General features: G+C 40.3%; 1 protein-coding gene across 11 annotated transcripts in view; it reads left to right on the top strand.

Annotated features, from left to right (window-relative positions):
- tpk1 (thiamin pyrophosphokinase 1) overlaps nucleotides 1–27,752 on the top strand; it is a 254,012-nt gene that overhangs the window by 24,839 nt on the left and 201,421 nt on the right. For 5 of the 11 annotated variants that reach the window (XM_052016641.1, XM_052016649.1, XM_052016650.1 and 2 more), the window contains one exon: nucleotides 12,910–12,998. In XM_052016641.1, the coding sequence (XP_051872601.1) occupies nucleotides 12,910–12,998 (89 nt within the window). Of the gene's footprint in view, nucleotides 1–682; nucleotides 759–2,215; nucleotides 2,326–12,629; nucleotides 12,659–12,909; nucleotides 12,999–27,752 lie in introns of those variants that run through there. The other 6 variants (XM_052016646.1, XM_052016645.1, XM_052016644.1 and 3 more) reach the window with 3 other exon arrangements.

Raw genomic sequence — 27,752 nt, 5'->3', positions numbered from 1 at the left:
TGCCTTCAGTTTTATCATTAAATATTTTGAATCTGTTGCAGCTGAGTGCAGCTACAAATTAAAGCTTCCTCTCCTCAGCCTATGATACGATTTAATATTATTCCAAGATGAAAGTTTGAAATTGCACCTGTGTTCTCCACCACCACCCCCCCCCCCCCCCAAATTAATGGCTAATCAAGTGAGTTTGCTGGTTTACTGTTGGACTATTGACAAATTAGTGCGGTGGGTTACTGCCGCATGGAACCTGCTTCAGGGTGCCCAAACACTTTTGCATAGGGTTTATGTGATTTGTGTTATTAGTAAGCTTGTCTTAGGCACACAAATGTCTAATCATAAATGTTGTTTACTTTGTCAATTTTACCAGCCTAAGATGTAGCTGAACAGCTGATTAAACATTAACAATATTGTGATGGAATAGAGAAAACAAGTTAATATTTAGTTGCTGTTAACATTTCTGGTACAGTTGTATTTTAAGACTGAGGCATCAGCAAAAATGCTCAATCTATCCTTCTCAAAACCAAGACTTTTGTCCTGCAATGACTTCATTCTTCACGGAAACTATTGTGATCCAGCTATTCTATAGCTGAACTAAAGTCAATAATTTTCTAAAGTGTCTATTCAAATGATAATCCAGGTTCAGATGGAGATTAAGTGCTATCTGACTGAATGTATCCATTTCCATCGATTTTCATTGCAAGTAATCTCTCGCTGCGCCTCATGAATCAAGCTATTAATACTTGAAGTTTTACGCTGAGCAGGTAAATGTATTTTAATTACACAGTACATTCTACTGTTGCTCCAATTAGTTATGTTATTAATGTTAAGAGGCTTGCTATCCATGTCCCTTAATGCCCATCTGGCCACATGTGGGGAACCCCTCCCACTGGCCCAACACACCTTGGAAGTCCAGCTGGACTCTGACAGGTGCTGTCCCCAAAACAGCTGAGTGAAGCCAAAGTCTGCTGTCCACATGCTCAATGGGGAGAGTGCAGATGGGTGTGACCAGCCTTGCAGACTCACTTAGTTGAATAGCCACTGCCTGTGCTGTAAACCTTTAGTGATTCTGTGCAATGATAATTATTAAATTGAAAGCAAAATGACTTTAAATCAGTCACTTATCTTTTCCATTTTCTCTAAAATCTGTGTGCAGCAATCACATTTGAGATCAGTGAGGTCACACATCCCATGCCAGGTCTAATCTGAGAATCTGAGTGACATTTTGCAAGGGTAATGCTGGGGATGCCCAGTGAGATTGGGCCGATTGCAGGCCTCTGATGGTGTCCACAGTTACATAATGTTGGTTGCACTCTTCACCTGAAGTACCCCGGTCAACAATAATGCTGTTCTTTTACTTCTAATGACCTTCTGAAATTTCAGTATGAAACTGATATGGGGAATCTCAAAAAAATGCAGGAAATAAAAGTGTCAAGGCCAAATGATCATCATGTGTGAAGTTCATTTCAGCGCAGAGAGGTGCAGTACATATTCTTTGTGTTGCTGATGTCTTCACCATTTAAGATCAGAATTTCAGGTCAGGAAACCAATCTTGTATTTTTCTGGGTTAAAAAAATAATTCAGCTTGAATAAGTTACCAATTTGCAAATTTTTGTACAAATAATTTGGTACCAGTAAAAACAGCTATAAGATACTTGAAAGTGTTGGCATCAATAGGGTCCTCGGGGTTACATTTATCGAAGAGGGGCAGCAGGGAGGTTCAGTTTTTATTGGCTCAGCTTGATTTGTATCCCACCTATTAACCGTGACGTCAAAGGTCCAAGAAGTGACTGTCTGGCTGTTAAAACTGCAACTCAAGATGACCAGGATAAGGCAGCGAGCTGGGCTACCAAGACAAAAAGCAGCACATCCCAATTCAGAACCGAATGTTTGCCAAAGTATACACCTGACCTGACTAAGCTCAACTCGTGGTCGAGTCCTGTTGGGTTTAGTTTGGCTATCCATGGGTCTATTACAGATTACATAGATAAGAGTAAGAGGGGAAAAAATCTGACATACTGTAACAAAATGGTTAAGTTTTAAGACGTCAAGGAAGGATAGAATCTACTTTGTGTGCACTGTGGTGTAGAATTGATGGGCAGAAAGATTGATGTCTTCAACTTAAGATAGTGCACGTTGATTGTTGCTTAGTTATTAGTTTTGCACACTGTTGCATTCAGATTGATGCTCATCATTACCCCATTTTTGGTTTTCTGTTCAGGTGCATTCAGATTAAGGACTGACCGTGGGCCATGAAACTGTCTTGTGTTCATTTAAATGAATTTAACTGGAGGAAGATTTTAAAGAGGAGCAGCAGAATGTGCAGATGCTGTAAGTCTGGAAAAACTGAACATGCTGGAAACACTCAGCAGATCAGGCCGCATATATGATAGTAAAAGGCTACTCAATTGGCACCTTGGAATTAAATTGATACATGGAATCTACAGTGACTTGGGTGTTTGTGTTCAGAATTGGCTTGCCCATAGAAGACAGAGGGTAGTGGTTGATGAGTCATATTTGGCTGGAGGTCTGAGAGTCGTGGTGTTCTGCAGGGATGTGTACTGGGACCTCTGTTGTTTGTGATATCTAGATTTTTGGATGAAGATGTAGCTGGGTGAGTTGGTAAGTTTGCAGATGACATAAAGATTGGTGGTGTTGTGGATAGTGTAGAAGATTGCCAAAGGATACAGCAGGTATCGATCAGTGGCAGATATGGGTGGAGAAATGGCAGATGTAGTTTAATGGTTCAGCTTTTATTGGCTCAGGTTAATTCATATGCCACCTATCAACTATGAAATCAGAAGGTTCAATAAGTCTGAGTGACAAGTATGAGATGTTGTACTTTGGGAGATTAAATGTAAAGGGAAAGTACACAGTTAATGGCAGGACCCTCAACAGTGTTGATGTACAAAGGGATCTTGGGATCCAAGTCCGTAGTTCCCTAAAAGTAGCCGCACAAGTCAATAGGGTGTTAAAGGTGGTGTATGGCATGCTTGTCTTTATTAGTCGAGGCAATGAGTTCAAGGGTCAGAAAGTTATGTTGCAGCTTTATCTCGGACTCCTGAAAGAACCTGTGGATTCGACACAGCCTAACCAGAGTTTCATAAAGCTGCAACGTGCCATTGCTCTTGAGATTGAACATAGAACACAGAACAGTCCAGCTTAGGAACAGGCCCTTCGGCTCACAATATTGTGCCAAACTAATTAAGCTGATAAACAACTTGGTGCTTCACAAAGTTCTATTGGAAAAGTTTAAAACAAAGGAACAGTCACAGAGCACATGGCACCAGCTTTATTACTAGGAGATGAGCCAAGACAAAAGATGATAGAGGTGTACAAGATGATAAGAGGCATAGATCGAGTGGACAGTCAGAGACTTTTTCCCAGTGCGACAATGGCTAACATGAGGGGACATAATTTTAAGGTGATTGGAGGAAAGTATAAGGGGGATGTCAGGGGTAAGTTTTTGTTACACAGAGAGTGGTGGGTGCGTGGAACGCACTGCCAGCAGAGGTTGTGGGGACAGATACATTAGGGACATTTAAGAGACTCAGATAGACACATGAATGATAGAAAAATAGGGGGCTATGTGGGAGGGAAGGGTTGGATAGATCTTAGAGCCGGATAAAATATTGGCACAACATTGTGGGCCGAAGGGCCTGTACTGTGCTGTAGTGTTCTGTATTCTAAAAGGAACTAAAAATGAGCTAGGCCTGGGGTGGGGTGGTGGAGAGAGCAAGAGAGTGATTAACAAAAGACGATACCTTTTATACCTGAGATAAGAGGTACCCCTTAGCTAACAATAGTCCAATCAGGAAACCTATTAGGTACCTGTGACAAAACCAACCAATGAGAAAACACGTATTCTCCTGATGGACGAACCAATAAGCTAGGAAGTGACCATTCCTTGTGCAGCCACTAGAGGTATGTTAAATACTATTCTTGTTAAAAAAAACCGACTTAAAACAGTCGAATCCAACAGCCACATCTGGAGTTTTGCATTCAAATCTGGTCGCCCCATTATAGGAAGGATGTGGAGGCTATGGAGAGGGTGCAGAAGAAGATTACCAGGATGCTGCCTGGATTTGAGGGGATATGCTATAAGAAGAGATTGGACAAACTTGGGTTGTTTTCTCTGGAGCGGAGGAGGCTGAGTGGAGACCTGATGGAAGCTTATAAAATTATGAGAGGCATGGATAGAGTAGGCAGCCAGTATCTTTTTCCCGGGGTTGAAATACCTATAACTACAGGGCATGCATTTAAGGAGAGAGGGGGAAAGTTCAAGGGAGATGTGTGAGGCATTTTTTTTACATAGAGTGGTGGATGCCTGGTATGTGCTGCCGAGGGTGGTGGTGAAGGCAGATAGGATTGAGTCGTTTAAGAGGCTCTTAGATAAGTACATGAATATGCAGAGAATGGAGGGGTATGAACCATGTGCAGGAAGAAGGGATGAGGTGTCATTAGCTTAATTAGTTTGGCATAATATTCTGGGCCAAAGGGCCTGTTCCTGTGCTGGACTGTTATGTGTTCTATGTTCAATCTCAAGAGTAATAGCGTGTTCAGACAAAAGATGAGATGTTGCTCCTTGAACTTGGGTCGGGCTTCATTAAATGGTGCAAGAAGACAAAGAGGTGTGAACAGGACGGAGAATTCGAGCGACAAGCAACCGGAAGCTCAGTCTGCTCTGTGGGTCATATAGTTACAGAGTTACACATCACAGAATCAAGCCCTTTTGGCCCACTGGTATTCAATGACTTTTCTTGGTGGTGGATCGTCAACCCAGGGTGTTAACTCTATTTCTCTTTCCACAGATGCTGAGTATTTCTAGCATTTTCTGTCCTCCTTTAACATTCCCAACGTCTGCAGATTTTTGAAGCAAAGAACAAACTGCTGGGGGAGCTCAGCAGGTGAGGCAGCATCTGTGGAGGCAAAAGAGAGTCAATGTTTTGTTTCAAGATCCTGCATCAGGGCTGAGAGTGTAGAGGGAGATGGCTAGTCCGAAGGGGTGAGACGGTGGCTGGCAGGTGATAGGTGGGACCAGGTGTGGAGTGGGATGATGGGCAGGTGGATCCAGATGGGGGAGAGGGAGGGATGGAGTTGGGGGACAGCAGCTGCTGGGTGATGGGTAGAGACAGGGAGAGAGAAGAAAAAAGGGGAAAGATTGCAGATGGCAGGGGGTGGGAGGTTGGAGTTAGAGAGGCGAGAAGATGATAAATGGAGACACAAGGAGGCTGCAGATGCTTGAATTTGATAATTGATGTAGAGCCAGATATGGAAGGGATGATGTGCTGATGGAACCAGTTGGGGGAGGGGAAAGGAGATCCAGTAGGTGTAGTGTGTGGATGATAGTTGGATGGGACCAGATTGGGGAGATAAGAGCCTGGGTGGATCAGGAGAGGGAGAGAGAAAGGAGCACAGAGTGTGGATTGCCTGAAGTGTTTGCGTTTGGCCTCGCCTTGGCGATGGAGAAAGTCGAAGACAGATACGTCGGTGCTGGAATGGGAAGGGGAGTTGGAACTGGCGTGCAACCAGGAGCTTGGGGTGATCTGGGAACTCGGTGATTCCAGACAGAGCGCAGGTGTTCTGCAAAGCCATCACCTAGTCTCCATTTGGTCTCACTGATATAGAGGAGGCTACATTGAGAGCACCAAATGTAAAAGATGAGGTTGGAGGGAAGTGCATGTGAATCACCTTGAGTCCTTGGATAGTGGTGAAGGAGGAGGTGTAGGGACAAGTGTGCACCTCCTAGGGTTGAAAGGGAAAGTGCCAGGAGACAGGGAGGGGTGGGTAGGTATGAATGAACCAGGGAGTCATGGAGAGAGTAGTGTGCAGAAAGAGGTGGGGCAGGGAAGATGCGATTGGTGGTGGGATCCCATTGCAGCTGGCGGAAATGAGGAAGAATGATGTGCGGGATGCAATGAGGACCAAGGGAAGTCTATCTCTGTTCTGTCAGCAGATTTTTGCCTTTCAATCCCTGGCCACTTTTGAGAAAACTCAGTTTTCCTCTCTCCGTAGATGCTGCCTGACCTGTTGGGGGCATTCCCAGCTTTTTTTTCAGATTTTGAGCAAATCTGAGTTCTGTATCTCACTGTTTCATCATGACTATTTTTTAATCTCTCCTTTGTTCTCCTCTTTGTACACCTCCTTCAGAGAGATTAGCTGTCAATAACAGCTATTGTTGACCTGAACTGTTAACTATTTCCCTCATCACAGATGTTGCCTATCTTGCTCACTATTTCCAGCACTTCCTGTTTTTATTTTAGATTTTAAAGATGCTTTATTAATACTGAAGGAAGTCACTGGAATTATTTTAATTGCTGTGGAAGTTTCAAATTTGGTAACACATAATCTTGGGGTAAAACTTAACATTGTAGTGTCTCATAAATAAAGCTGGGCGATAAAGGGCTTCACGTGCATTCTGAATGAAGGTACTTCGTTTTCTAATAACATCAGATTTAGCCATACAAAATGTATTCTCTCTGAAAACTCTGAAAGAACTCCAAATTGAAAAAGCAAATCTTTAAGTGTATCTGCTCCCTTTTAGTGTGTGTATCCAATAGATTGGAATGTACAAAAGCACTGTTAGGTAACGGGCCTATTTGTCAAGGTTTCTCTAGAATGATTAAAAGAAGATTGAAATAAAAGCAGGTCTCTGTGACTGCTGATGCAGTGAAGTGCTTTTCCATTGTCTTTACTGTATTAATCTATTTGTGCAAAATCTTGCAAGTAGTATATTTTTTCCCTGCTCAGTCATTTTATTGACCAGAGAAGTACCCTCTGTTTAAAAAAAACAAAAAACTGATTTTTCTGACCTGAGGCTGTGAAATTTAAATTGTAGATGCATCATCAATGCAAAGTAAATACCTGTATTTTGGGAGTGGTGTGGTGTTGTCTTTGTAATGTACAGAGTTTGTTCAAATGCCTGCTGTTATCATGATTTAAGGTTTGGAATGATGTATCTACAACCACCCAGGGAATAATCAAAGCTACAATTGCTGAACATCTGAAATTTTAAAATCAAAATCTTGGAAATAGCTTTGTCAATGACAACCATCTGGCGCGGTGGACTATAAACATCAGCAGAAATTTATTCCGCCACATTCTGTAACCTTGTGGGGTGCATATCCCAGGGAAACTACCCTGATTTAGTTAGGTGTGTAGAAGGTCATGCTCGAAGCAGGACAGGCAAACAGGAAAATGAGGTACTTCCTCCTGAAGGACAGCAAGGGTTTAAGAAGGCGGTTCACCAATGCCTCCTCAAGGATGCTAAGTGAGGTACAGAGGGGTTTAGGTTTTCTTGTGTATGAATCACAAAAGGTTAACAGGCAAGTGCAGCAAGTTAGTAAGAAGGCAAATAGCATGTTGGCTTTGTTGCCAGGGGGTTGGAGTTTTGAAATAGGGGGAATATTGTTACAATTGTACAGGGTGTTGGTGAGGCCACTCCTGGAGTATTGTGCATAGTTTTGGTCCCCTTATTTAGGAAAGGATATATTGCATTGGAGGTAACCCAAAAGGCATTTACCAGGTTAATTCCTGGGATGAGAGGGTTGTCATATCATGTGCTGCTAAAGAAATTGGGTGTGTATTCTTTGGAGTTCAGAGGAATGAGGGATGATCTTATTGAAACATATAAGGTCCTAAGGGGACGTGACGTGGTAGATGTTGAGAGGTTTCCACTGGTGGAAGTGTCTCAAACGAGGGGACGTTGATACAGGATAAAGGAGTGGTCATTTAAAATCTACATGTGAAGGAACTTTGGAATTGTCTAGCCTGGAGAGTTATGGTGACTTGTTTATTGGAGGTACTTAAAGTAAAGGTAGATAAATTTTTGAAAGATGGGGGATTGAGGGCAATGGGAGCTGGCACAGATAAAAAGTTGAGGCGTGGGGCAGATCAACCATAATCATATTGAATGGTGGGGTAGGTTTGAGGGGCCAGGTAGTCTATTCCTGCTTCTACTTCCTTGTGTATTATTGTGAACTCATATCCAATAAATTAATGCTGGAAAAAATGCTTTGGATATATCCTCCAATGCAGAAAATATTTCTAGGCCACCCATAGACATGTCACAGAAATAAAAACAAAGAAAAAGATAAAGGGCAAAATGTCAAAAAATCTTTTTTAAACAAATGGTTGCACAGAGTACGAGAGTCAAAATATTGATCAGCATGGGAATTGGTGAGTGCCTGAACCTTATTTAATTCAGCACTTTGACATTACAGGGCTTTAACTTTAACCTATGCTTTTAAAAAGTTTTTAGTCAATAGTTAGCAAGCTCAGTCATGACAAATTTAAATTTAGTAAATATTTTATAAGTAGTTAATTGACTAAGTTGTAATTACTATTGGCATTATGCTAGCTTGAGTGTAAAGAATAAAAACGCTTTGCAAATCAACTGAGTGAATTTACAGTGCAATTTTCCAGGGTATAGTGGTTGGGAATTTGATGTGATGGGAAAGGAGGGCCCTCTCGTACTTGTGAGTTATATTCGTTTCAGGTGGTATTTAATTTTTGCAAGTTAGTGTGGCACAGTGGTACGACAGGTGCTTCACTGCTCCAGATGTCTGGGCTCAGTCCTGATCTCCAGTGCTGCCTGTGTGGAGTTTGCGTGTTCTCCTTGTGAGTGTATAGATTTCCTCCAGGTGCTTGGGTCTGCTTTCCTCTCACAACCCAGAGATGTATGGGTTGGTATTTTAAACTACCCTTAGTGTAAGTTGGTTGTAGGAGAATCACGATTGGCATAGGAGAGAGAAGAGGTCACAGGGGCATATTAGTGCGCAAATAGAATTGATGGGATTACTCTGAAGGCTCATAAGCTCCAAGGGCCAAAATGCCTCCTAGTTCATAAGGAAATAAGTAAACAGAGCTTATGATGGACTTGAAAGTAGTCATGAGTAACTAAAGTAATAAACCAAACTAAATATTAAGTGAACAGAAACATTAGCAACTTAAATATATAGGAACATGATATATGATTTAATAAGAGATCAGTGAAGATTAACTAGAACACTTTGATTCAGACAGCAGTTACATCCCTGTAGCCTGGATTTGAGTACTGATCAATGATATGAATGTAAGTTGGGCAGCTCTAGGGACATGGGGCAGTGATACAGGAGCCCTTGCCTTTGGTGTTATTAATAAAGGGGATAAAAGTATGAGTGGCATATGGTAAAGGGACCATTCAACAGGCAGAGTGCAAATAAATATTGTAATGGTAGGAGGCAATGTGGTCAGTGGGTTGGATGTTGTTCTCTGCTGCCATGAGCATGAGCCCTCTAAGGCCATGTTATATGCATGGTGCAAGAATTAAGGTCAATCAGTCAACCCTGCATAACCATATCTAAGCCATTAATATATTGTCTTTTAAAAGAAGTCTTTGTCCAAACTGTCACCATATCCAGCTTGAATAAACTAAAATGGACATATACTTCATTAAAAAGGAGACACCAGATGCTGGAATCTGGAGCAAAAAACAAAATGTTGGTGGAACTCAGTGGGTCAGGCAGCATCTGTAGAGGGAAATGAACAGTTGATGTTTTGGATCGAGACCCTTCATCTGGACTGGGTCCCGAAGGGTCTCAGTCCAAAACGTCAACTATCCGTTTCCCTCTGCAGATGCTGCCTAACCCGCTGCGTGCTTCCAGCATTTTGTTTTTTGCCACCATTTAAAAGGATCTGCATGAGAATCTCAAGACACCCAAATTCGTACATCCAAAGAAAACATAGACTATTGGGAAGGAGACTCCTCCAAAACATGCCCGCCTATCTAATCACTCAAAGTGATGCATGCTATGAGAAAAAAGCTTCTTTCAGATCCCAGCAATAACCCATCAGTCCCAAAAGTAACTCTATCATCTTAACTGATGCTGCAATGGATAACTCTTGCAATCATAAAATCATGTACCGTAGCAGGAAGCAATTCTGCTTGCATTAGCTCTTTCAAAGAGCAATCAAATTATCCTGTTTATTATTTTTTTCTCCTTCAAATATTTATCTATTTTCCTTTTTAAGGCTGTTATTGAATTTGCTTCCATCATCCGATTAAACAGTGCATTTCAAATCCTAATCAATTGTTATGTAAAGTTTTTATAGATGTTGCCTATTGTTCACCTTAATTCAGCTTAAATTTTACCCCTTCTGATTTTCAGTACTTTTAGCCATTAGAAACGTTTTCTTTTTAACTCCTGTCTTGTTAGTACTTTCAGTTAGTATGGCCTGGATTAACTTCCTAAATTATCCCAGTGTGATGGACATCGGGGCAATAATGGGCTTCAGCTGAGAATTGCCTGTAATGCAAGAGCATGTTGCACCCTCGAGGGTGTGGCCTTGGAACTTACTTTGTCTTTTGAAGTGAATGTTAATGAAATCGCTCTGTTACTGATGTTCTGATACCCTGGCCATCAATTTTATATTTAGCCTTTTTCTAAGCCCAGCAGTGGGGATCTGTATCCCATGCATCTGGTCACCATGGTGCCCATTTTCAACAACCTCTCTGAATCAGTCAGTGAATCGTCTAGCTCTGTGTAATTGTTGTTGCCGCCTTTAATGTTTAATAATTATTTTTCACCTCCTGAACTTTTATAACTGAGTGATTTTATGCTTGGAGTGAAAATGGGCTACCTTTAATGCCCTGTCAGCTTTCTTTATGGGCAATCATAGAATCATTATGGCACAGGAGAAGACCATTTGGCCTAAGGAACTGAGCTCCCAGTAGAGCTATCCTATCAGTCCTATTTCTCCTCTGTTTCCCTATAATCCTAAAAATTATTCAATCATCTGCTCATACCAGTTACCAATGAATCATTCCTCTGCTCTCTAATTCTTTTCATTTTTAATTATTTAACATTTCTTGATTTGATATCAGACTAAGTTAACTAAACATTTCTTTGCAGATGCTCTATGTATTGTTCTAAATTTTGATAGGACCTTCATCTTTCTCCAAGTTATTGAACGTGTTTTCATTCCTCCAGTCTACCTTAGGTGATTTGGCTCTTCCCTTGCCTAATCGCTTACTGTTTGTTTGCTGAAGGCAAATGACAATATGGCTTTAAATGTTTCTTATCCATTTAGGTAGGGGCTGATTAGGTCTTCAGCTGAGAATCATTTGTCCTCCTTCATTAGTCTCTTCGCCATGTATTGCTTGATGTTTGTGTGAACTCTGAAATCATTAAACATGATGGGGATTAAAATAATATGGAAATGTATTGGTTTAAATATTATAAATGCGTAAGGATTGCTAGAAAATATTATTTCATATGTGTTCCTAAATTGGGAATGTGATATTTCAGACATTGATTTTTGTAGTTGCATTGACGCTTTGCTATTAAACATGCATAGAATATAAGTACATCACAGGAAGAGGCCCATTGGCCCACGATGCCTGTGCCAACCATGATACCAAATTAAACTAATCCCATCTGCCTACACATGGTCTATAATCCCTCCATTCCCTGCCTGTTCATGTGTCTGTCTAAATGGCTATTAAACATTACTTTTGTTTCTGCTGCCACCACCTCCCATGGCAGTGCATTCCAGACACCTACCACTCTCTGTATGTTTAAAAAAACAACTTGCCTCATAAATCTTCTTTAAACACTGCTGGTCACAGACCTTTAGTCAGAGTAACACCCCTCCACCACTACCCTCTATCTTCTGTGGCCAAGCCAATTTTAAATCTAATCTACCAGGTCACCATGGATCCCATGTGACCTAATCTTCTGGATTCAGCCTACCAGGTGGGCCCTTGTTGAATGCTTTACTAAGCTCCATGTACCTGTATACAACATCCACTGCCCTATCAATCATCTTCATCACCTCCTCGAAAAACTAAATCAGGTTTGAAAAATACATGACCTCCTTTGCACAAAGCCATTCTGAATATCCCTAATAAGTCGATGTTTTACCAAACGTGAGTAATTCCTATCCCTAAGAATTTTCTTCAGTAATTTCCCTTCACTGATGTAAGGCTCACTGGCCTTCGTTTAAGAAGGGCAATAGGGATAATTCACTGGCTGGATTATCCCTATTGCCCTTCTTAAACGAAGGAGCAACATTGGCTATTCTCCAGTCCTCTGGGACCTCTCCTGTGGCTAAAGAGGACACAAGAATCTCTGCAAAGGCGCCATCAATCTCTACTCTTGCCTCTCTCCATAACCTGGGATAGATCAGGCCCTGGGGACGTATCCACCTTTAATCTTCTTCAATAGACCCAGCACCACCACCACCTTGATATCAACATGCCCTAGAATATCAACGTACTCCATCCTGATGTCACTATCCTCCATGTCTTTCTCCTCAGTGAATACCAATGTGAAATACTCATTTAGTACCTCCCTCACTCCCTCTGGCTCCAGCCATCAGTTCCCTCCTTTGTTTTTGAGTGGTCCTATCCTCTCCTTAGTTACCCTCTTATTTTTAACGTATGCATGAAATACCTTGGTATTTTCCTTAATCCTACTTGCCAAGGAGATTTCATGACCCCTTTTAGCCCTCCTGATTCCCTGTTTAAGTTCTTTCCTCCTTCCTTTACATTCTTCAAGGGCCCTGTCTGATTTCAGCTTCCTCAACCTTACATATTTTTGATAGGAAGAATTTTAGTAGAAGTGGAAACATCACTAATTCAAGATATGAACTCAAATACAACTGGATTTGAGATGATGTGAAGGTGAATGTTAAGGTCATTTCTTTATTACTTCTGAATATGTTTGGCAAAATATGTATTTTTTTGATAGTGCATGTTGCTGCAACTTTATGGAGTAGGCTATTGTTTCTGAAGTACTGATTCAGACATGATCTTGTTTATTCATCAGTGTGGCATAAATTCAGTACAGGTAGTTGTTACTCATTACAGTTCAGAGATTTAAAAGTTGTCCATTATGATTGCCACTATTTTATTTTGTTTTTGTTTGGTTGCAGACTAATTGAGGGAGAACTTCAAGGTCTATCTACGCTGATGGCTGCCACAGATGACGTGTTCATTCCTCTGGAGTGTTTTCTTCCTACAGGTACTTTTATTTTTCTTCTCAAACAATATGTTTTCTGGCGATATTTGTCATTCATTTGACATTTGTACATGGATGCATCAGGGACAGTAATGTAGTGGTTAGTGTAACGCTATTACAGTGCCAGCAACCTGGATTCAATAACAGCTGCTGTCTGCAAGGAGTTTGTACATTCTCCCCGTGTCTACGTGGGTTTCCTCCGGGTGCTCCGGTTTCCTACCACATTTCAAAGACGTATGGGTTAGGAGTTGTGGCCATGCTATTTTGGCGCCGGAAGCATGGTGACACTTGTGGGCTGCCCCCAGAATACTACACAAAAGATGCATTTCACTGTGTGTTTCGATGTATATGTGACTAATAAAGACATCTTATCTTAACATTTAAGACATGATGGGCTTTCTGCCTGGAGAAAAGAATGTGGACTGTTTATACTGGATGGGATCTGTGTACTGATGTGCTTACAATGTTCACTGTAATGAAATCAGAATTATTTTAAACTATGTCTATTCTCCAGTTTTTTTTCCCAAATGATTTCTTCAATAGATTTCTGCCTATTGATCACATTTTGACTAATGATTGCAAATAAAATGTTGAAAGTACATCAGTGACAGAAATGAAGCATCAAATGAGTGTTGTTTCAGACTAATCTAAATGAAAAAAGTCACAATGCTAAATCGTCAACTTGTCAACCTCAGGTGACATAAACTGTGCACCATAAATATTAAACAATATTGTCCTGAATTACAAATTCTGTTTGTTATAAATTAATTAAATCAAAATGCCCTAATTTGTGGAATAAAAAGCAGTAACTTATTATTCCTGTCTATTATTCTAGTGCAGTTGCCACTCATAATCTGACAGAATTTATTAATAATTAAACATATTAAAATAAAATAAAAATCCCTCCTCACCTGGATCCAACTTGCCAGTTCTTGCTCCGGCCCCTCTCCCCTTCCAGCCCCTCTCCCCTCTTTCAGTCCAGATGAAGGGTCTCGACCTGAAACTAGACTGTCCATTTCCCGCCGTCAATGCTGCCTGACTCTGAGTTCCTCCAGTCGCTTGTTTTTTTGCTCCAGACTCCATCATCTGCAGTCTCTTATGGTAAACTTGATTAGGATTTATTCAGATGTTTCAATTAAACTCAGACTGATATCTATTTCTAGTTTTTATCTATTCAATGTAATAAAGGTGTACTTGGGAACATTTATCAGCATGCAGAGCATTTAACATGTAATTAACCATTAAGTGATGCCAGTTTGTATTATTTTCAAGTATTTACTTTTTTTTAACAATTAAACAAGGAATTTAACAAATTTAACTGAACTAAGTAATTTAACAAGTAATAACAAGTAACTTACAAAAATAACAGGTATTTTTCCATCTAATTTACAGAATTGGAAATTCCTGTTCAAATGAATAGTGTCTCTGATCTTATGACAGGTGTAACATATGTAATGCTGGGTAAACCCAGCATGATTGGGCTCCACGGCTGGACTCCATGTTAGATCCAGTGACAGAGTGTGGAGGGACAATTGCACCAACGTACCCGGCAGCAATTGAAATGCAGTAATGCCAAGTTTAGTGCTGGGGTAAATCACCTCAATTGATTTTCAGAAGGTAATTTTCATTCTGCAGATTGGCTAGAAAAAGGTCAATTAAGCTGAATTCAGTTATTTGTTTCGAGTTTGTATATTCCCATCTCTGAAAAACAGAAAGTAAAGGGAGTATTTGGAAGCACTATCTTGGGAATTTACAGATTAACTTCTAATCTCTTCAAATCAAAAAGTCACTAAACTTGGCAATGAAGTTCTTTTCATATATTTGGAAATTTGGATGGACTGAACTGGTGAGGGTCAATGGACATGGATGGTAGGTGTTTGGTAAAATCCTTGCTGATCGTGTGCTAAAAATGAAGGGCTGAAGATAGTGTTATCTGTTTGTATATTCAGTGATCAACCTGTTCCTGAGTTTAAATGATAAAAGAACTTCTTTACCATGGATTAATTTAAAAATGGAGATAAAAGGGAGATAAAAACATAAGTAAAAAGCATCAAAACAACTTCATAAAAAGAAAGGTTTTATTCATGGTTTATAATGAGATTTAAGAATGGGATTGAGGAAAAGAGAAGAAGTAAATTTCTCTTAAGTGGGACATAGTTTAAAACAAAAGAAATCTGTAAACCTTTGATTTCAGGGGAGGCTAGATTAGTACATTTGGAAAGAATGCTTAGGGGGTTAGACAAAGAATGGGAGCAGACATGTTAATATACGGTAAATACTGGCATAGAGAGTGAGCCTATAAACTGTAAACTTGGTAACATTATGTTCTTATGTCCTTGTGACCCTGACAAAAATATCTAGCTGGAAGTCCAAAACAGCAGTTTGCTGCCTCATTATTCATGAGGCAGCTCAGCCTATCATGAAAACCAGCCTCTCCACCATTGCCTCTGTCTTCATTTCCCGCTGCCTCGGGAAAGCAGCCAACGTAATCAAGCACCCTTCTCACCCTGGTCATTCTCTCTTCTCCCGCCTTCCATTGGGCAGAAGATACAAAAGCTTGAGAACACGTGCCACCAGGCTTAAGGACAGATTCTATCCTACTGTTATCAGACTAATAAACAAACCTCTTATATGATAAAGATGAACTCTTGATCTTCCAATCTACCTCATCATGGCCCTTGCTCTTTATTTGTCTACCTGCACCGTACTTTCTCTGTAACCGTAACACCATTCTGCATTGTTTTTTTATATACTACCTCGATGTACTTATATATGGAATTATCTGTCTGGATGATATTATCTGGATGTCTAGAGCATACATGAGGTGTAAGCAGCAAGGATCAGATAGGGCTCATCAGGAATATAGAGTAGCTTGGAAGGAACTTAAGAAGGGCCTGAGGAGAGCAAGAAGGGGACATGAAAAGGCTTTGGCGAGTAGGGTTAAGGAGAATCCCAAAGCTTTTTTCACGTGAAGAACAGAAGGATGAAGAGAGTAAAGGTAGGACCTATTAGAGACAAAGGTGGGAAGATGTGACTGGAAGCTGTGGAAGTGGGTGAGGTTCTTAATGAATACTTCTCTTCAGTATTCACTAAAGAGAGAGGCCTTGATGACGCTGAGGACAGTGTTGATAAGGTTAATGTTCTAGAGCATGTAGATATCAAGAGAGAGGATGTGTTGGAGCTGTTAGAAAATATTAAGACAGATAATTCCCCGGGGCCTGACAGAATATTCCCCAGGCTGCTCCGCGAGGCAAGGGAGGAGATTGCTGAACTGTTGGCTAGGATCTTTGAGTCCTCGTTGTCCACAGGAATGGTACCGGAGGATTGGAGGGTGGCAAATGTTGTCCCCTTATTCAAAAAAGGTAGTAGGAATAGTCCAGGGAATTATAGACCAGTGAGCCTTGCATCTGTGGTGGGCAAGCTGTTGGAAAGGATTCTATGAGATAGGATCTATGAGCATTTAGAGGATCATGGACTGATTAGGGACAGCCAGCATGAATTTGTGAAGGGCAGATCATGTCTCACAAGCCTGATAGGGTTCTTTGAGGAGGTGACCAGGAAGATTGATGAGGGTAGTGCAGTAGGTGTGGTCTACATGGATTTTAGTAGGGCGTTTGACAAGGTTCCACATGGTAGCCTTCTTCAGAAGGTCAGAGGGCATGGGATCCAGGGAGGCTTGGCCGTGTGGATTCAGAATTGGCTTGTCTGTAGAAAGCAGAGGGTTGTGGTGGAGGGAGTGCATTCAGATTGGAGGGCTGTGACTAGCGGTGTCCCACAAGGATCGGTTCTGGGACCTCTACTTTTCATGATATTTATTAATGACTTGGTTGAGGGGGTAGAAGGGTGGATTGGCAAGTTTGCAGACGACACAAAGGTCGGTGGTGTTGTGGATAGTGTGGAGGACTGTCGAAGCTTGCAGAGGGATATTGATAGGATGCAGAGCTGGGCTGAGAAGTGGCAGATGGAGTTCAATCCGGAGAAGTGTGAGGTGGTACACTTTGAAAGGACAAACTCCAAGGTGGAGTACAAGGTTAACGGCAGGATTCTGGGTAGTGTGGAGGAGCAGAGGGATCTGGGGGTTCATATCCACAGATCACTGAAAGTTGCCCCACAGGTGGATAGGGTAGTTAAGAAAGCTTATGGGATGTTAGCTTTCATAAGTCATGGGATCGAGTTTAAGAGCCGCGGAGTAATGATGCAGCTCTACAAAACTCTGGTTAGACCACACTTGGAGTACTGTGTCCAGTTCTGGTCGCCTCATTATAGGAAGGATGTGGAAACGTTGGAAAGGGTGCAGAGGAGATTTACCAGGATGCTGCCTGGTTTGGAGAGTATGGATTATGAAGAGAGACTAAGGGAGCTAAGGCTTTACTCTTTGGAGAGAAGGGGGATGAGGGGAGACATGATAGAGGTATACAAAATATTAAGAGGAGTAGATAGAGTAGACAGCCAGCGCCTCTTTCCCAGGGCACCAATGCTTAATACAAGAGGGCATGGCTTTAATCAATACAAGAGGGCATGGGTGGGAAGTTCAAGTGAGATATCAGAGGGAGGTTTTTCACCCAGAGAGTGGTTGGTGCATGGAATGTGCTGCCTGGGGTAGTGTTGGAGGCAGATACGTTGGTCAAGTTCAAGAGATTGTTAGATAAGCATATGGAGGAATTTAAAATAGGGGGATATGTGGTAGGAAGGGGTTAGATAGTCTTAGGCATGGTTTAAAGGTCGGCACAACATGGTGGGCCAAAGGGTCTGTATTGTGCAGCATTGTTCTATGACATACAAACAAAAGCTTTTCAGTATATGTGACAATATTAAACCAATTACCAAGGAAGGGAGAATAAAAACGGCAAACTTTCTGCTCATAAGCTCCCAAAAATATTGTAAATAGGTTGTGTCCCAAACTGTGTTTGTGAAGATGAGTCCTGTATTTTGAAACCATTTTTCCCTGATCTGTGGACTAGGAATGTGCCTGATTCAAACCTAGTGCTAAGGTAGTTTATATCAGGGCATGGATGGGAGCATGCATTTTACCTCAGAGCCTCCAAGCCCATACAAAACAAAAGTAAACATAACGAGAATTCTGGCTCCTGAGCTTGACTGAAATCACCCTGAGGAATGTATGAAAGTTGAGCATCAATTGAGATTGGTATTGCTGTTTTTTGCCGTGTACTATACCAAAATGGTACACACTGAAAAGCAGCAACACCAAGTTTACCAACATTTGTTATGGTGTATATTGCTTTTACTTTCAGAAAGCAGTGAAAAGAACATTGTGAGTAAAACTTGACAAGAAAAAATATTTCATAATCCAAAAGTATCTGTATGTCAGAATATTGTATTGCGTAAGTTCTGCCATTATTCCCCGTTTGGTGCATTCTTGATCTTCATCGGCATGTTTAAAGTAAATGTCAAGCTGTTGAGAAATACTTATTTCACAGGAAAAGACCAAATTGATTTGTACACCTCAATGGCTTGTTACAGAATTACATTGGAGTAGACCTGGAATTGAAATTAAATCATTTCCTAGTTTACCTTGAAGTATTTTGAAGCACCTTTCTTATTGGCATCATTCAAGAATTAAAACAGGCTCTTCCACCAAATCTTTATGATCAGTTCTTTTTTTTATATACTGATACTGTTAACCATATGTGGAGAATAAACTGTGGCTTTTGTCCACTTTAAAAGAAAATTTGGAATAGAATGAACAGTAACTAAAAATATTTTACACGTTATACCTTGACTGAACTAGTTCATGTGATTTTTATTTAAAGTGCAAAAATTGGATTTATATAAGGTGTAAAATTCTTGGTTGTCATAAAACTAATAGAAAGTACATCAGTACAACATATCCTGCATTATCTGATTAAATGTCATATACTATCCAGTGCAAAACAAGTCTTGCTTTGATACTGTGAACTGCTGCCTGTAAGATTGTGGTTCTAATAATAACACTGTCAAAATACTGGTAAAATGGCCAACCTCCTCTGGCTTAGGGCATTAATTGAGTTTAAATATCAACAGGACTGGTATAATTTCTGTGAAAGCTTGTACTAATAAAGTATGTCTGGACTGTGGAAGTTAGTAATTGAATGGTAAATCTTTGTGAATTGTATTCAAGTACTTCCTTGGAAAGTGTGATATGCTCTCAGGCATATGCACTCAGAAACAATGGTATTTTTCATTATATCTGATTATGTATGTAAACACAATATAAAACCATATGAAGCTCCAGAAGACTTATGTGCTTTTTAAAATTTTGTCATCTGTCAGAAGCTGTTGATATTGATAAAATAGTTTATTTACAATCTTAAACGTTAATCCAGTCATCCAAAACTTAATTTAAGATAACTTCAAAATTAGTACACACAAGCAACATAATAAATTAATATATTTTAACAAATTGTGATTTATCTAGAGCCAATTACTAAATATCAAATTCAGCCGGTCAAAAGTGCAAAATGCATCTAGTTGCAAGATTTTCTGATTTTTATTTAGATTTTGATTAATAATTATGGTCAGGAAATCTAATGATAGTTACTATTTTACTTGTGATTGACTGCTACAAAAACTCTTTCTTAGTTTCAATAAGTATAATATTTAAGTAGAACTAGGTTAGATTTTTTTAATGCCGTGGTGTAAATCTTTGGAATTCTGTACCCTACTTTTGAACGTTCAGTTATTGAGTATTTTCAAGACTGAAATTGATGGATAATTGTACACCAGAGGAATCAAAGAATATGGGATTAAGTATGAAAGTTCAGTTGATGTGGAACAACACTCTTTTTAAAAAAAATAGAAGTAGGCCAGTTGATTACCTGATTAGATCATGGGTGCTCTCATTTTGGGCTCCGCTTCACTTGCTTTCCATTCCCCATAACCCTTGAAGCACTGTAGCTGAAAATCTGTCTCTTGAGGCCTTGAATATATTGAATGATTAATTGTATATAGTTCTGTAAAGTGGAGAAGCCCAAAGATTCATGACCCGCTGAATGAAGAAATTCCTCCTCATCTCCATTTTGAATGGGTGACCTTTTATTTGAAAATGATTACCTTTTTCTAATCTCTTCTCCCCCCACCCCCCACCCCCCAGTAAACAACCGTGAACCTTCTTTTAACTGCCAGCGATCTGAGTGTATCTCTACTGAACTAAAAGGACCAAATCTGTGTCCAGTTTTCCAGATGTCCTCTCATCAACACCTTGTACAGTTGTAGCAAGACTCCTTTATTTTTATAGAGACATAGAGATGTACATAGAAACTGGCCCTCCTGCCCACCATGTCTATGCCAGCCATTATGCCCATCTTCTTACCAGTATTAATTCATTATCTTTTTATACCTTGCTTATTCCAGGTACCAATGACTCTGTGAAAAATTTGCCTCACAGATCCCTTTAATCCTCCTCCCTCTCAGCTTAAACCTATGCACCCCTACCAGGCACTGGCTCTTTACCTATCTCTGCCTCTCAGAATTTTCTATACCTTTATCATGTCGCCTCTCAGCCTCCTTTGCTTCAGGGTAAACAGACCTGCTGTGCCCTATCTCTCCTTTAACTCAAGCCCTCCAATCCAGGCAATATCCTTGTGAATCTTTTCTGCACCCCCTCTAGCTTAATCAGATTTTTCCCATCGTGCAGTGACCAGAACTGTACACTATTTGTAACATGACGTTCCAACTCTTAATGTCTTGGCCATTGAAGGCAAGATGCTATATGCCTTCATCACTGTCCTGCCTACCTGTGTTGCCAGTTTCAGGATGCTATGTATTTGTATCCCCAGGTCCTTCTGTTCAACAACACAGTCATGCCATGTACTGTGTATGTTCTGAACTACTTCAACTTCACAAAATTTATTGCTTTGTTCTTGTTTGAGTTAAATTTTATCTTCCAATTCTTTTGTTTTTCTTTTGCAATTTCTTCAATCTAGTTAAATGTGGAAATCCAGAATATGCTGTCAGTGATTCTCTGCTGCTCTACAGGTGCACTGCTTTTCAGTCTCATCCAGAACAGTCAGGAGTAACCAAATTGATGAAAGCAGAATATATTCACTGTAAGCTACCCTGTAGCCATAGGATATGAGTGAGTCTTTCATGGCACTCAGCAAATTCTGTCCTCCTTTCTGTGTATTGTAATTTCTTTGGATGAATATTGCAATCCGGAATGACTTTTAAAATATATCTTTTAATTTTTAAAACATGTTTATTTCTTAACATTGTATATCGGATGCAATTGTTATTTTGCACTCTACAAAATGTTTAACATGTTACTTACAAATTATATTTTATTGTTCCTGGTTTGCCTTGTGTGAGAACAGTTGTTACTATAACAGTTTGCTTGGATTAGCTACTCAGCCAACTTGCTAACATCACTATTCCTAGATGTCAGGAATCCTGTTGAACCAACCGGAGCCAATATTGGTCAAAAGGACATCTTTGTCACAGATCACTAGACCTTGATGAGAAACCCTTTTCAAGGTGCACACTGCTAACTGCCCGTGGCATATATTTTTGAATGCAGTGCCTTCAAAGCAACGTAAGATATTAGAGAGGGTTCAAAGAATTGCAGCAATGATGTTTATAGGTCTTGGGGATACTAAGTTCTGAGGAGAAACTTAAAAGATTTGAAATTTTTGTTGAAAAGATTGAAGCAAGTTCATAAAACACATTTCTTTGAAATACGAGGAGTGTCACGTACCAGCAACAAAAGAAACACTCCAAGTCATGTACAAGTGTTAAAAACTACTTTATTAATAACTACTTATGATAATAAGAAAAATAAAAGTTAGAATGTTCGAAGTAAAAATGTTAAATCTTAAACATTAACCCCAAAAACTAAACTCGAAGTGTGTGTGTGTGTGCGTGTGTGGCAAATTCCCAAACTCCAAGTCCAGGAATAGTTCTCAAAGTTCAGTTCAGCAAGCCGTAAGGTGAAATGTGAGCAAAGGCTTCTTCAACAACCACAGTTGACTGAAGAGGAAATGTAGAGAGAAAATAGAGAGTAATTACAAAATCCACATGTTCCACTTTGGAACCCAAACCACACCTCAGTATTTACTCAGCAGTGACCACTCCACCGCATCTTCCTAACCCCGAAAGGCTCTCGAATCGTGGCCATCCACACAAATACCTGTTTCCTTCTACAGGTCAACAACAAAGTGAACTCCACTGGATTGTTCCAAAGTATCTGCCACCCCGAAAGGCATCCGAGATGTGGCCATCCACACAAATACCTGTTTCCCTCTACAGGTTAATGATAAAGTGGACTCCACTGGATTACTCCAAAAATCCATACATGGAGTGTAGTGACAGACACAGTTATTGTTTCTCATCCATTGACAGAGAAACTAGCAGGCTGGGCTCTTGCTCTCGCTCTCGCTCTCTCCTCTGACTGCTACCGACTGACTGCTTCAAAAACATCGTTACGTTCTTTATCTTCTGTTGATGTCATCACGCCACACACACACACCACTATGCTCTATCTTAAAGGGAGATTCACCAATAGTAACCTAGTTTGTAACATTCATTTGCTGGAAACATGAGGATAGAATTTCAGAATCTACCTTTCAGACTTGCTATCTTTTTCCTCACAAGTAGTGGTCCAGTGCTTCAAAAGGAAGATGTGTAGCTTACACGTTGAAGTAAATACAGGGCTGGTCATTATCAAGGCTAACTTCTTGAGGCATTCTTATGATAAGAAACGTGTAACAATTCCCCCTAGAAGCTGTTTGTGGCCATTGGAATGCTTTGAGAAAGCACATAAAACTATTGCTATCAATGGTGAAGTTGTTCCAATTTAACCAACTGTCACAAACCAGCAACAAAAGAAACACACTGAGCATGATTCAGTGTTAAAAACTATTTTATTAATCACTACTTATGATAATACGTAAAATAAAAGTAAAAATGTTAGTATGTTAGAATTCAAAAATGTTAAACCTCGAACGTTAACCCCAAAACTAAACTCTTCGTGTGTGTGTGTGACAAAGTCCAAAACTCCCAGTTCCTGAATGGTTCTTAAAGTTCAGTTCCGCAAGCCATAAGGTGAAACATGAGCAAGGGCTTCTTCAACAACCACCGTTGTCTGAAGATAAGATGTAGATGTAGAAAAACATAGAGAGAGTACATACGAAATCCAAATGTTCCACGATGGAACCCAAACGACACTTCAGTGTTTACTCGGTAGTGACTTCCTCACCCCGAAAAGCATCCGAACCGTGGTCGTCCACACACAAATACCTGTTTCCTTCTACAGGTCAGCAACAAAGTGAACTCCACCGGATTACTTCCAACTTCCATACATGGATTTCAGTGGCAAACACAGTTATTGTTTCTCATCCATCGATAGAGAAAACAAGCAGGCTGGTGTCTCTCTCCCTTCTCTCTCTCTCTTCTTCTTCTTCTAACTTCAACAACGTCATTACGTCCTTTATCTTCTATTGACGTAAGCACGCCCCACACACACATACACACACACTCTCTATCTTAAAGGGACTTTCACTGAGTCCGTAACACAACCTTCTCAGAGAATCGTACAGGCCCTTCAGCCCACTGAATCTGACTGGCCATCAAGCACCCATTTACACCAATCCTGCACTAATCCCAATTTATTCTTCCCACATTCCCATCAACTCTCTCCTCCCTGACTATGCAGATTCCACACAGACTGCACTGGAGTCAGGATTGAATCCAGATTGCTGTACTAGCTGTGCCAATGTGCTACCCATTGATTGCGTAAAACTGTGTCTGATCTTGTCCCACATGTTGTTCTTTCATCTGTCACACTTTGGCTGTATTAAAGTTGATTGTAGGAGATAATCATAGACATAGAAAATAGGAGCAAGTGTAGGCCATTAGGTCCTTCAAGCCCACTTTGTCATTCAATACAAACAGCTGATCCACTGTCTCAACTCCACGTTCCTGCACTCCTCCCAGTCCCCTTGATGCTTTTCTTTTTATCAGGAAACCTACCTACCTCTTCTTCAGAAAGATTTAGTGGCTTAGTCTCCACAGGCTTCTGTGGTAGAAAATTCCACAGGTTCACCACTGTTTATTCCTCTTGGTCCTATGTGTCTAATGCTATACACTGGGACTGTGACCCCTTATTCTAGACCCCCCAGCCAGGGGAATTATCCTCCGCACATCCATTCTGTCTAATCCTGTTGTCCTTTATATGTTTCATTGAGATCTCCTATCATTCTTCTAGACTGTAGTGAATAAAGGTCTAGTTGACACTATCTTTCATATGACAGTCCTGCCATCCCACGTTGGTGAAGCTTTGCTGCAGTCCCTTAGTGCCAAGTATATCTTTATTCAGGTAAGGAGAGCAAAACTGCACAAAGTACTCCTGGTGTCTATTGCAAATATCTTTTTCTCTTGGACCAAGAGATCTGGGTGCACATATCTACAAACTTATTTGTAAACTGTTATTTGTCCATGTAGCAATAATGTGAATTGACTTGGTAGTTTTCAAGGAAGAAGATTTTGGAGTCAGTGCAGAAGTTGCCCTTTACTGAAGTAAATCCCTTGGCATTCAGATGTTGAGCAAAGAAAGAGTGATAGTTTTAAACATATGACAAAGGCAGTGGTGGGGATGGGGGCTATTGGATTGCTCTGGGCCAGATGTTCCTAACTTTTTAACAACATAGGTGAGCCTATGTGAAATAGGGAGCAACTGACCGGTGGAGGATGTGGTCTGAGAAGACAATACGGTCTGACAAGACAATACAGTCTTACCCAAGTTATCTTTGTGAAGCGTTTGAATGTCTTCCAGCACTGTCTGGTAGTTTTGATTGCTTCTGCTACCTTTCTTGATATAGCCTTCACTACCCTGTTAGCTGGGGAGGGTTTAGATGTGTTGGGATGGAGGGGAGGGATGTACTTGAGTGCTGGGTTCCTGCCATTATTGTGAAATAGTGTGATTCTTGTGTTGCAAACTACCCAAAAGGACTTTCTGGAATGTGTCCCAGAGTTTGGAAGATGATGGATTTGGACTGCCCTCTGTCCAAGGATACAGCAGAGTCAGTTATTGTTGCAGAAGATTAATGCTACCTTTCAACTGGGTGCATTCAGTATACTTTTTATTATCTGTTGCTTTCTCCCAGTGGCAGTAAACCCAACTGGTGCACTAATACCATTTTCAATCGGCGAACATGGCAAATAAGAACCTGGGAAAAAAATTATGGTTTATTAGTTGCGGATACACATTGTCAATTTATATTCACGCTTAACAGCTAACTCTCCACTCTGAAGGATATCTAGTACATCATAATATTTGCATTATTCCTTGGTCTTCACTTTAAATTAGCTCAATTTACTTCCTATTGTTTTATATCTTTTGTTCTTACAAGCAACTACTTTATCTTCAATCTTTCTTTCCACTCTAGGAGCCTGAATATGCTGTTGTTTTCCTAATCCATCCCCATCCTTTCCAAATGTCACGTTTAAGTGGGTTCCTGCTCCTGCTTTGGTACCAAAAAATCTCTTATTGAAATCACAATTCACATTCTATGTCGTGGTGACCATGGTGAACTATCCCTTGTACTACTTGCCTGGAGGTTTTAAGACCATTAACCGCACCACTTTATCACCAAAATCTCCTCCGTTTTATCACTTGCTTTTGTTTTTGCTTCAACTCCTTTGCTACTGGAAACCCTCATCCATTCCTTTTATTACCTCTAGACTTGCCCACTTCTATGTTTTTCTGGCCAGTGTCCATCTCCTGCCATTGTTAAGCATTAAGCTGATCTAAAGGCCTGCTTCCTGTGCCCACTTACATTATTCCTCTTCACCCATCACCCTTCACCTCACCTCTTACTCTCCAATCAGACCAAAGTTTGCTCTAGATTGGCTTCATTTTAAAATGTTCATCTTGGTTTTTAGTTTTACCCAAGATTTCACCTCTTCCCTACCTCAAGCCTCAATTTTGACCGAGCTCTGCTCCTCTAATCAGACCTCCCATGCATTCCCAATTTTAATCATTCCATCTATGCCTTAAACTTGGAAGTTACCTACTAAACCTCTCTGTACCTCAGTCTCCTCCTTTTAAGATAATATCTGACACCTTGACCAAGTTCTTGTTGTCTGTCCTAAATATTTCCATATCTCTATATAAAGTTTTGCTTGATAATGCTTTGAAGTGCTTGAGTGGTTTGTTATTTTACAGAGCCTAAAAAATGCACATTATTATTGTTGTAAGTGCAGTCTTAGACCTTGTGGGTACCTTATATTGCCTTGACTGTAGTGCAAAATATTTTCTGTTATCCCTTTGTGTTACAAAACATTAAAGCTCTGTCTTGATTAGCTTAATTTAAAAGTTTTCACCATGCACAGAAATGGAATTGTACCTATTTGCATGTATACTATCTTGACATTTCATTTTAATAGTTTTGTATGATTTAAAAGGTGTTTTTATCATATAATTATTTTAAAATGAAGAATCAAGAGCATTAAGTGAATTTTAGTTGTGTTTTTAGTGCAGAGTCTAGTCATTAAGCACTGCAATCGGATGTTTATAGGCCGAATTTAAGGCTAGCTAGTGTTGTATCTACTGATAATGTAATTGGTATAATTTTGGTTATTTGTGGCTGTTAAATAACAGTGCCTTGTTTGCAAATACTATGTGTGAAGTGATAAAACATTCTGATCTTCTATGCTGTATGAGGCATTGCAAAAGTTTAAGCCGAAAGAGATGAATTTTAAAGTCATTCAACAAGTGTTTCAGCTTGAAGTGCTTTCTGATTAGTGGCAATTATGCCCTAAAAGGCAGACACAGCATAGTTCATGTTGAAATATCAATTAAAACACTTAGGTTAATTAACAGTGAGGGAAAGATGAATCTCAATGAAAATCAAATACTACAGATGCTGAAAATCTGAAATAAAAACAGAATATGCTGGGAACATGCAGCAGGTCAGGCAGCAGTTGTGGAAAGAAGAACAGAGTTAACAGTTCAGGTCAAAGAACCTTTGTATTCTGTGAAAAGAAGAAAACAACTTAATTTTAAGTTAGAGGAATGGTTGGGATCAAGGGAATAAAATGAGGCCAAGTTGCTCTGGGACTGAGACACAAAAGACTGCAGATGCTGGAATCTGGAGCAAATAGCAATCTGCTGGAGGAACTCAGTGGGTCGAGCAGCATCTGTGGGAGGAAAGGAATTGTCGATGTTTCAGGTCGAAATCCTGCATCAGGATTGAGAAGAGAGATGGCCAGTAGAAAGGGGAGTGGAGAGACAGGAGCCTGAGGTGATTGGTGGACTGAGGAGAGGTGAAAGATGACAGGCTTAGTTGGGACTAATTATAACAATGCAAGAGGCCACAGAAACAGACAGATCAGAGTGGAATGGAGAGTTAAAGTGGCAGGCAATAGAGAGCTCCTTCAGACTGAATGCAGGTACTCCACAAAGTCACCCAAACTGTGTTTGGCTTTCAAATGTAGAGGAGGCTACATTACAAAAACTGAATGCAGTACATTAGATTGGAAAGAAGTACAAGTGAATCAATACTGACAAGTGAATTTCTTCTTTTGCCCCACTCTACCTTCTATAAAGTCTTCATTCCATTCTCCCAGTTCCCCTGTCTCCATCACATTTGCTTCGATGACAAGATTTTCCACAAAGGTGTCTCTGAGACGTCTTCCTTCTTCCTGAACCATGGCTTCCCCTCTACCATAGTTGACAGAGTTCGCAATCACATTTCATATTACTTCCCACACTTCCGTTCTCACCCTCCCTCCTGGACAGGGCAAGGATGGAGTTCCTCTTGTCCT

Source organism: Pristis pectinata, chromosome 5 (genome assembly GCF_009764475.1).
Source record: "Pristis pectinata isolate sPriPec2 chromosome 5, sPriPec2.1.pri, whole genome shotgun sequence".
Taxonomy (NCBI): Eukaryota; Metazoa; Chordata; class Chondrichthyes; order Rhinopristiformes; family Pristidae; genus Pristis; species Pristis pectinata.
Note: the sequence above shows the minus strand (reverse complement) of the source record. Positions and strands in the feature narration are given on the sequence as shown.